The 11944-nt window shown below is 30.7% G+C and overlaps 1 protein-coding gene across 1 annotated transcript; it reads right to left on the minus strand.

Moving 5' to 3' along the window:
- Positions 1-861: 861 nt before the first annotated feature.
- On the minus strand, positions 862-8021 carry LOC137827568 (uncharacterized). The gene is made up of 12 exons (XM_068633761.1): positions 7699-8021; positions 7284-7394; positions 5946-6032; positions 5216-5269; positions 4909-5054; positions 4604-4754; positions 4387-4524; positions 3470-3541; positions 3309-3382; positions 3067-3208; positions 2148-2226; positions 862-1169 (listed from the first exon to the last, which is right to left on the minus strand). The coding sequence occupies exons 1-12, from the start codon at positions 7855-7857 to the stop codon at positions 1072-1074; spliced, it is 1311 nt and encodes a 436-aa protein (XP_068489862.1). The 5' UTR covers positions 7858-8021; the 3' UTR covers positions 862-1071.
- Between the last annotated feature and the right edge of the window lie 3923 nt (positions 8022-11944).

Here is an 11944-nt window from a genome sequence, read left to right on the forward strand (position 1 = left end):
TTACTTTCAAACAACCACATTTTTTTCTTTTAATTTTTTTTATGTACTTTATCTTTCATTTTTTTAAATGTTGCGAAGTTTATTATTTCATATTTTTTTTCGTAAAAACCACCAAATGTAATTAATATTTTTTTTACTAGAGTGGCTGGATATTTTTTTTTTAATTTTATTTATCTTGTATTCCATTCCAAATTAGGTCACCATTTTTTCTTGCCTTTCCAAACAAAGTCCATAAACACCCAATAAAACAAAAAGTGCAAATTGAAAAGAATTTGAATGGTTTTTTAAAAGACGGGGAATCCACTACAAAAAAATTACATCTCTAATTTCGGTTTTAGATTCCAGATTGCACTGTTGACAATGTAAGTAAATTGCAATTAACTCTAAAATCCAAGAAATTTACAGATCAAACAAGTCACAATAAGAAAGAAAAGCTGATGAGTCAACACCAGTGGCAATGGGGTGACCAATTCAACATAAGCATAGAAAAGAGTTGATGTGATGTATAAGGACACTTTCGTCTTTTTGAACACACCCATTGCAGGAAAAAACCAGTGCAAAAAGCAATTGCCCTAGTTGAACTGAATTTGATTTAAAAACTATATCCAAACTGATAGGATTAATAAACACCCCAAATAAATTATGGTGCTATGGTTGCTTCGTTTGAATCACTCTTAGAGCGAAAGAAACACTCACGTTACTCACTTAAACAGGGTGTTTTGCAGTTTCTTAGCCCCTCCATTAAGAAAATACAAGAATAAAACATGTAAACTCGCATTCATAGATTTGTTTTTTATCTTGACTAGCACAGAAGAAAATGATTACAGAAGGAGAACCACAGGAGGGTGAGGAGTATAGGTATGAAATAAAATTCAATTACACTCTAATTCTCTATTCTAACTTGTTTTAACAATTCACAATTAAATGCAAATGACATTGAAGCTATAATCATGATTTATTGTCCACAATTTGAAATGAGTACATAACGCTACCTAGCTCTAGGTAGATACATATCTACAGAAAGTCTTGAAATAGGACCAGCAAGAGGGGGAAATTGACAAGCTAAAACAATCATTCCAAAGACTTGAGAAGTCTAAACAACGCAGCTGCCTCTCTAATCCGTGAAAACTCGATGCAAAACGCTTGAACTTCAATGAAGAGATCTTTAACTGCAAATTGGGGTCATTTACTAAAATCAGTGGCATGCTGCAATTTTCTTTCTTTTTGTGTTCCAATTAATATACACAATGACGTTCATTTACAGGAAAATACATAATTGTGAATTAATAGCAAACAAATATGAAACCAGACAAAATCAACTCTCAACACTGTTTTTATAATAAAGGATAAGATATCCTCAAAAATCTAGTCCAAGAAAAAATGACAAACTAAGAACATAGAACACGCAACACTGTATGTCAATCTCTCAAGAAATACAAAGACTCCAATATTGTCCTCTAGACACAATAAACTCCAATGGTAAAAGTTGAGCAGAGAAAATAGCATTTTTTTTCCAAACCGAACAACCCATCTTCTTGAACCTCTATTAGTGTCAAAACGACTAAAGTTAACAAAGGAACTTCTGGAGATCCTTGGAGGGAACCCAAGGTTTCTTCTAATTCATAATAGGTACAGGCCTAAAGCATAGTTAAATTCAAATTGCAGGGTCGCAGAAACGTATGATGTGGTCACAAATGATGATCCGACAAAATATTGGACTTGTTGGTAAGTCGTATGTACAATGTAACTGAATTTCAGTACAACAAAATGGTAGCCCAACAAAATTCCCATTGGAGATTTATTTCCCAAATATTCTTTTTTTTATATACTAGATTGCAAAGCTTATTTAAGGTCATGTGACAAACATTTCTAGAACTATTCAGGAAAGAAAAATTGTTTGTTAAGATGTGTGCCTTCAACAAAGTATTATTAATCTGCTTACAGTATTAACTAACAACAGTTTAAACAAATTCCAAGCATGTTCAAGTATGTTATTTCCACACCTTCCACTTACCATCAATCATTATTTATCCAGAAAAAAACTAGTCATTAACCAACAATTCATCTTCTTCCCTTTACTCATTTTTTTTAAGAAAATGTTACTTGAAACAAAGTTATTCAACAATGTACCAACTGGGTAAACTCACCATTAATAATGTCATTCCGAATTAGGCTTTGCAAAAACACACAGACAAGTCTCACAAGCCTGTTTTGCATGTATTTATCCTGAGAAAAAAGTAGAAAGCATAGGTATTAATGTGAAATTAAAAAAAAAACATAGTTGTCTTGTGAAGTGCATAGACATAAATGACTACTAGAACAATGTCAAATTTGCAATTTTGTATGCCAATATTATTTAATGGACACAGCACATCTTTCTCTTCCTCTCACTGCCTATCTATCTCCTCCACACATTTGTTCTTATAGGGATAATTGTTTCTCATCTAATTACCTATATATGCAGTTTATGTTCCCACTAATCCAAATATATATAAATATATTATATATATATAGTACTAAAGTACCACCACACTTCATTATTTTGGTCTGATGGAGCTTTATTATGTATGTAGTAAAAAAAGTTGAATATGATCAAGAGTATAAATGCATATATATGCATTAATAGGGTTTTTAATATTTATTTTTTATGTATTAGGTAAACTCTCAGGAGTTTATGAATCAAGTTTACAAAAACGACACAAGTGTACACAGACTCTACAATTTGACAACCTTTACTATCTCGAAAGCACTTTTTTCATACCAAAAGACAACAGATAGATCAGTGATTAATGTCAAATTTCAGACCTAACATCATCCCTTCAGGTCAATTATTTCCCTATCATGTTTTTCCAAAAATCTACCATATCCCTATTGTTTTTATGTTTACCATGCCACTTCCATATGTGAATAAAATATCAGAAAGAAACAAAATCCAATATCCCTACGTAATCTACAAGTCAAGAAACTGAATACCAGTAACTGTTACACAAAAGCATAATGTTTTGTGGAGAACACATTTGTTTTGTGGAAAGTAAAAGCTTATGGCAATAAGGCAAAGTGAAGTACCTTGATCTTCACACAGGATTGTATACAATTAGTTATGTACATGTGAATAAATTGTGATGGTAGTTCAACTGCTGTTGTAAGCCTGTTCACAACTTCCATTGAATGTAGACTCATATCCATACTGACAAGTACTGTAAAGTATCTGCATCCATAAATAAGCAAATAGAAATAAAGAAAATAATAGGAACAGGGTAATTTATATAATAGAGGACAGAAAATTTTAATATATAAAAAATGCATACTCTGATATTTCCGGAGACTTTATCAACTTAGTGAGAACATCAACTGCAATAAGGGGATTGTTTTCCACCAGTTCCTGAATTTAAAAAAAAAAAAAACGAGAATAAAAGATCAAGACCTGACTTGGTCATCGACTCACCAAAATGATTACAAAACCACGTACTGGCAATTTTCTTGGTGTCAGTCCACAGTGATATACAAGCTTTGGATCATTTGCTAGCTCCACCAGGACTTGCTAGATTAAAACAAAGTTACAAGTCGTACTCATTAAACATTTGACAAATTAAAACAAAGGTACAGGATATACTTTCCATACTGCAATGTGATGCGATTCTGAAGCAACTAGCAAGGAATAGCAGATTATCATTTACTCTGTATATTTTCTCTTTCTCAGCACAGCAGTAGTTCAGTTAGGTTATTATATTTTGACAAGCTATCACCTCTAACCAACTGATAGCCAGTTAGAGTCATTTCAATAAGAATTTCATAAACTGTCAGTCTCTCACCTAAACTCAATAATCATTGATGCTATAGTATAAAGAAAAATCTTACAGTGGTTTACTTAGTTTTCCTAAATATCCCCAACCTAAAAGAAGAAAATATTTTTTCCTTAAAAATCAATCAGGAGTCCCACCGCATAATCTTATTTGACTTTACAAGTTTCAGCGTTGGATACAAACCATAAGGTTTTCCCTTTATAAGCAAGCAAGAAATAGAGTAGTGCTTGTTCAGAATGAGTTCATTTGTCCTTACAATGTTCTGCTGCTGTCACTTAATGATGTCCAGTGTCAGTAGGCCAATTCTTCACTAGCTTCACAGACTTTAGTCATATTAAAAAAGCTATTTTTTTCTGGCCATGTGCAATCCATATGCCACTTGGTTATTATAACACTCATTTTAAGATGTTTCAAGAGTTGTACAAATGATTTGAGACAAGATTAAGAGTTTGGCTTTATTCAGTGTAAAGTACAAGATCTTTTCAGGTGGTTTATCCATTTATCCGTAACAGAGATGCAAAGAAACTGGGTATCTTTGCTCCTACAATGTTGTCCTATTCTATCAAATAATAATAATAATAACCTCTTGTTGTGCCGGTGCAAGGGCTCCCTTCAGAGCTTTTGCAATTAAGTCCCTTACTGCAGCCCCTCTGCTGGTATCAATACACATACCATAGTCCCACATAAGTTCATGATTGTCATCAGGGTTGAGCCAAACTAGCTGAAAAGGGTTCCAAGTATAAATAATTTTAATCATTAAGATTCAATAATCAAATATAGAAGATACAAATATGCAGTACCTCCCCATCAAGTATAGGCAGCCTTGGTGGAAGTGGTCTGATCCAATGAGGATTTAATCCTTCCAATGAAAGATTTGACAACAAACCAACTACTGCCTCTTCTTTATCTCCAGCACCATGTTTAGGTTTTGTTCCAGGTCGCACATCAAACCTATAAATTCATAATTATAATAATTTACATATATATGACTTCGAATTGCCACTCTAAAATAGCTATGTGAAACCATTGAAGAGACAAACAAAGTGAAATTTAATAATAAAAAAACTACATATATAAACTAGTCAATCCACTGCATGGGACATACTCTAATGAATCTGCATCACAACTTGGGGGAACATCTGGGTCTGGGACAACATTTTTTACAGTACCATCTTTTAATAAGCAATGATATGGTTCTAGATGAACTTTATCAGAAAACTGCTGCTTCAACTGATCTAGTGGAGGGAACTCCTGGAATCAGAGAGGATAAATAAGTACAGAAATCCTAAAACAAGGGAAGGACTATCCTGAGAAATTTAAAAAGGCAGGGATATATCTCAGAGACGTTAGATATATAAGGAAGGACAATATTGGATATGCTACAGGTAAGTACTTTGCATATCGTGACTTACATGTAATGACTGATCAAATCCTTTAACATAATCTGATGCAGACTGTTTAAGAAACTGCAATCCTCCAGGAAAAGAAAAACACCTCAGAAATTACAAACCACTAAAGATAAATATCTAATGAAAGCGACAGAGTAAGGAAGATCAACAGCAAACATTTAGATGCATGCTGCATGCGAAACAAGTGACAGAATCTAAAACCAAAAATACGTTAGCAGCGTGATTAACCAACAAACAACATTCCATCCACAATTTTTCCAATCTAAAACAAATTTAATGACCAAAAAGAAGATATATTTTTTCGAGAAAAATGTTCACATCAGCAGTATCTATTAATAATGATATGAACCAAAAGCCAGGTAAGTAGACTCCCTTAAAAAAACTATTTCCTATATCATACTACTTATTAAAATTTCCTTTTTCCAAAAAAATTTCACCAAAATTACAGATAAAAATAACACCTTTAAAATATTGATCGGCTTATTCCACACTTAGCAAGAGTATTTTTTGCATAGTACCTATAACATCAAAACTTGCACAAGGCTAACAACAATCTCTACAAATCTCCTCTTTCTCAGACTATAAACTCAGAATTATTGCAAATAGGTAACAATAAAGAAGTTTAACTGCATAGAATAGGAATGACGTTCAACACAAAACATCATTATGGAGAATAAATAAAAGACTTCGCAATATATGTGACTATTGTTAAGACAAAAAAACAGAATATAACCTCTTTCCCACTGTTGGAGCTATCAACACCGAGTAGCTGCAGAATAAATGCCCTCTCAACTTTTTCTGACCCTTCATGACAGGAAGCCTGTAACCAATAGATTATCCTTAGTAATATGACACAATAACACAAAATGTAGAGACAGAAAAGCATCTAACTTTTTGCTTATATAGAGATGAAATGATACGATTCCAATTGCTTATCATTAACCTTGCATGACTGTTTCAGCTAAGATTTTCATTAGAAGTTCCAAAATGGAATTGTCTAGATAAATCACAACACCCCTCAACATATTTCAGCAGGCAAGCTTGGCTACATGAGCCAAGCAATCATCTAATCTAACACTACTTAGCTCTGTTAATATCCAGATTTAAATAACACCACTTGTGAAGGCTTTCTTTTTAATGGTTTATCCTATTGCTCACTTAGCTCTTCCTCTCACCTCTAATTGGACATCTGTATTATCTTCCATTCATCCGTTTTGCTTGCTCACATGGATGTCCACTCGCTAGTTTAACTTTAAATAAAAAAACTGTTGGAGTATACTGTATAGCATACTGCTTTCTGTCAGTCAAAGCAGTACTGGTAAGACAGTCATTTTATGCTATTCTTATGTTGTAAATAACTAATAGTTGGTTAGATCTAAGTAAGTATAGTATCCTATCAAAAGCAATCAGTTGTACCTCTCAAACCATATCAATAATATATTTTCTCAGATTTCTCTTTATTCTCTTAAAGCCATATCAGTTTAGCACGAACTCAAACATTTTTCTGCACCATAGTGACAAAATTGTGTTAATTCACAAAAAATCACCACCAAGTATGGTAAACTGAGTTCAAATTCAATTTGCACAAACTCAAGTTTATGGATAAATGTTAGTTAACTAGTTTTTTCGATAGCATGTCCATTAATAACTAACAACGTAATTCTAATTTAGAAGAAATACAGTTAATTGTAATCTGTCACAACTTCAGATTTGAGAAACGGTGAACATTGGAATATCACTCAGCAATAAAAATGTTAGCTTTCCATATGTGTATAAGATTTCAGTCACAGACTCTTAAATGCAATGCAGCACAGATGCGGGTATAAAAGCAGTTTTTCCATTCTGTTGACCCATTAATCCTCAACTAATTTCACTGATAAAACCTTGTTCAAGGTGCTTGCTCGTCTTTCTTATGTTCACCACTTCATATTTGTTAAAGAATCATATCATCCTTCCCTTGCCTTCAAAAACTGGCCCAATCTCCAGAGAATTAGACAAACCATATAGGGCACCCATACAAAAAAAGTTCACAAGACAACAACAACATAAATAAATAAAAATAATTGCTTACGTTGACAACAAAGCTTATGAAGGGATTTGAAGCAGGTTTCTGGGATGAATAAGCCTCAACTAGCAGAGAAAAAGCTATTAACCTCTCAGTGGGGGTGAGAACCTTGTTGTCCTGCTCAAAAGATTCCAATTAGACAACATTCAACAACACCCCAAAAAATCTGTATCCAAGAAAAATTAAAACACAAACCCCCTTTAAGGAAAAGGAAAACCCAACTCATTATTTTAATTCAACGCCATTTCCACCTAATCATACTAACAATTTAAAAGGAGAAAAAAGAATCCCCAAAATGCCGACATGCCAGAATGAGTTTCGAATCAGTGTCAAATTAAGTACACGATTTCCGATATATAAACCCTAGAAAATTGAATTGCGAGTGCGGATTGAAAAGGGCGAAAAGAAAAGGGATTGTTACCTGCAACAGGATGAGGAGATAGGAAGAGAGAGTGAAATGACGAGATGAAGGGATTGAGGAGTTGAATTGGGAGAGGATCTCATGGAATGGACGCTGCTCCGCTCTGAGCAGAGAGTAAAGCGCTTGCGATTCTTCGCCACTCAACCTTTGAATGCTCATCTTCCAGATTGCGTTCCTGTGTTAGGGTTTCACAATTTGGGACACACTCTTTAATCAAAACGCGATTTCTAGGTTTTCTTCCTCTCTCTCTCCCTTCTATGTTGCTCTGCTGTTAACACTCACCACCATGAACAAGAACAACTAAAGCAAATTAAATTATTTTTTTAAACTACAAATAAATTATCTATTTATTTATTTATTTACTGACATTATTCAATTTATTTTATTTTACAGTAAATAAATAATTTACCTCGTATTTTATTTACGTCAATAATTTAAGTCTCATATTTTTTTAAAAATTATTTAGATCTCTGATATTAACTTTTTTATTTTAATCTCTAAACATGTGTATGTGTTGTTATTATTATTTAATTTTTTTAATTAGCTATAAATATTTGTTTTGACCTAGTTAGGGTAAAATTCAATAAGTCTATTATTATGCTACTTTATAATTGAATGAAAATGTAAAAATTCAATCAATACACTTATTTTTTACTTTTCTTGTTTTTTGTCCTATTACTCTCTTTTAAACAACATATTTTTCACTTATTCATGAAAAAGGAAATAAAGTAATGAAAAAATAGTAATTCACTACATTTTTGTAAAATGAAGAATAAAAAGGAAAAAACACAAAAAAAAAATCATTTTTGTATCAATAATCAAAATCTTTAACCAATGATTAAAGCATCACTAGTTTTAACAATTCATGACAAAAATTATAAACAAATCACTCTTCCAATTGTTACTAGTTTTCTTCTCTATATACATATACAATAAACATATATATATATATATAATTTTGTAATCACTTTTATAATCTTATCTATATAAAAAGCACTTTATTTTAATAATAAATCATACAAAATTAAACATTTTATATAATTTTCAATACAAAGCATACATGCATTTCGTATTGTGTCAATCATCGGAAAAACATGGTTTTGTTTTGTACTGAAAAATTACACAAACATTCCTTTTTTTTATCACAACCTATATAAATGTATTTCCATGAAGAGTATTTCTTAAAATGATAAAAATAAGGCGGTATAGTTAGCAAAAAAGAGGGGGTGTGAATAACAAACACTATCAAACTTTCACACGAAAACAAAATGGGTTATATGTTTCCATTTTTAAAGCCTTTTGGTTTTAGGACAATTTCTCCCTGCACATATCACTTTTAACCTGCACCCTATTATCTTTTGAAATTTCTGAAATTACCCTTCTTTTGGATTTGAAAAACCAGAATAATAAATATAATTCAAAATTAAAAAAAAATACATTCTGAAAAGAAAAAATCCAAAACACAAACCGTCTTTTTTCTAAAGTTATTTTCGTTATTTTTAGAAGAATATTTTTATCATTTTAAATAAAAATTGAATGCATGTTAGAATTGATATGGTGAAAGAGAATTTGCCTTTGTTTTAGATAAGAAAACCTATATATAATATGTATATCTATCGTATAGATTTTTCCAAGACACTTTTGAAAAAAAAGTAAAAATTAAATTAACTATATCGAAGTTATTTTATTTAATTTCTCTAAATTTGTATTTTGATGTATATATAGGTTAATTTGAAGTTATATAAAAAATTATTTTGACTTTTGTTTCAGTTGGAATTGTGAAAAAATGTTAAAACATGGTGAATAGAATACGTTGATTTGAGAAAGAAAAGACAGAGCAAAAAGCCTTTATTTGTGGGTTTGGATTGATGAGAATGTGTATGTTGAAGAATGAATACAAAAATGAATCCCATGGCAAATTCAACTTGAACAGTGCATGACACCTTAGTTTTTAATTATTAGAACTATCATTATCTTAGGTGGCACCAACTATATCATGTTGTCTTCAAATTATATCACAAGATTGTAACATAAATTCATCATCAACTTAGGTTAAGATTGTAACATTCACATGTGTAGATGCGCTCAAAGTATTTGCATTGGTACAGGTAACTGTTTGGTCTTTGATTTTTGCAAAGTCCTGTTGTAATTCTTTTACGTACCTCAACTGGGTTCTGAATCCAGTGGATTGTATGAGGTTGGTTGGTTAATGTTTTCTTGAGTTTGGTTTAGTTGTTCCTTAGTTAAGTTAGAAGGTGTCCCTTGATAGGAGGTTGGTAAGGCGCTAATTCTTTATGTATAAGGATTGGACCATCCCTAAAGTGGTTTCCATTTATTTATTTTTTATTGCTGATAAAAAAATGTTAAAATTATGATGTTGCCCTCAAATTATATTACAAGATTCTAACATAAATTGTTCATGCTCAATTTAAATTTAACTCAACATTTTGTAAAATCGATTTATTAAGTAAATTTTGTATTCATTATATATCATGAAATATTTTTATTTATAATTGATGTGAAATTTTAATTCATATTTTTATTTATAGTTGATGTGAAAATTTAATAAAATAATATTATGACTTGTTTATATGTTAGAATAATATTTAAGATGTAATTTATTTAACTAACCTAATTCATCTTTTAACATGGATTTTGTGAGTTGTATTCAAATCCAAGGGTTATAACTACAAGCACACAATAATAAACAAATTAATATAAGAATATAAAATAATATTTCAATTTTACTTAAATGTGAAAATAATTGGATGATTAGAAAAAGAATACTTTTAAAATTAAGACATTTGTTGACATTTTTTTTTAAGATCATAGTATACTTACAATTATACACACAATTATAATTATACTTGTATAGATAAAGTGAGTTAGATAGTATTTGAGATTGGTTGTACAATTGTTGCAGTGTCGATTGCTCCCTTGTTTTTCAATGATCCATTTTCAGATTTCTTCAATACTCATTCTTCTTAATTCCTCAACGCTCGTCGAGAATTGGCATGTAAAAGATACTCTGACGATTAAGTAAGTACTATGTGTTAAGAGTGTACAGTGGAAACCGATAAAAAAACATACCTAACTTCAGTGTAGAAAACTTATTTATAGCATTGAGTAATGGACCATCAGAATGATGGATCAAATCTAACATGTATTAGTGTTAGCTGATTTATAAGGCAGTTTACCTTAATTTATCGAAACATTACTCGGATTTGATGGGCTGTGTCATGACTTTTAGGAAGTTTCTACAACTTCCTTAACTATTGTTTATTACAATTGTACATTAAATATATTTTTGACTGATTGGTCACCGAAATCGAATAACGTGGTTTGTTCGACACCCAACCAGTAAAATAATTAATTAAAAATAAAATATATAAAAAATATTACTTAAACCATACAATCGTTTGTAAAAATAAAATAGATAAAACAAATAAATAAGCTCACACCATATCTTACCTCCTTCATGATATCACAATGCTATAAATCCAATTTCAAATGTTATATAAACATTTCCCAGTTTTATTGTATTCTTCTTAAGTTTTTAACAACCATTTAGGAGACATGGGTGTAATTTTGGCACAATTAAATCATTCAAACTCTTGTGGATAAAAAAATGTTTTAATTTTTATATTTAAAATGTTAATTTTTGATTGAAGATTTAGTTAATTTATCTTCTTAGAAAAATTGCAATTGCATCATGAATTTTGTGTTAAATGACACGTATACTCCTCACACATTTTAAAACAACAAAAGTTCATTTGAAACTGCAAATATTGAAACCAACTATTCTACAAGTGAGTTTGTAGAAAGAAATATTATATTATAATAAAATAATAATTTATTTAAATATTAAAAATAAATATAATCGACTTCAACATATCATTGTTATTTTAAAATAAACTTACATACATCTTATACTTTCAATAAAATGGCAATCATACACTTATAGTTTTTAAATACATATTCATACATACCCTTTTCCATTGTTTGTGTGTGAATAGCAATGGGGGTGTTCTTTTCGAAATTTGACCCTGTTCTTACTTTCTTTTTGTTTATATCATCTCTTTTGACCCTTTATATCATTGCTTTATCCTTCAATCTAACAACTTCGTTCTTCGCGCCAAAGCTTTTAAAATCCCCCTTTCGTTTGTGTATTAAACCATTCATCAATAATAAAAGTTTAATTTAGGATTAACATTTCACTAATACAACTTCAAATTATAGTTAAGGA

Source organism: Phaseolus vulgaris, chromosome 7 (assembly GCF_000499845.2).
Source record: "Phaseolus vulgaris cultivar G19833 chromosome 7, P. vulgaris v2.0, whole genome shotgun sequence".
Classification (NCBI taxonomy): Eukaryota; Viridiplantae; Streptophyta; class Magnoliopsida; order Fabales; family Fabaceae; genus Phaseolus; species Phaseolus vulgaris.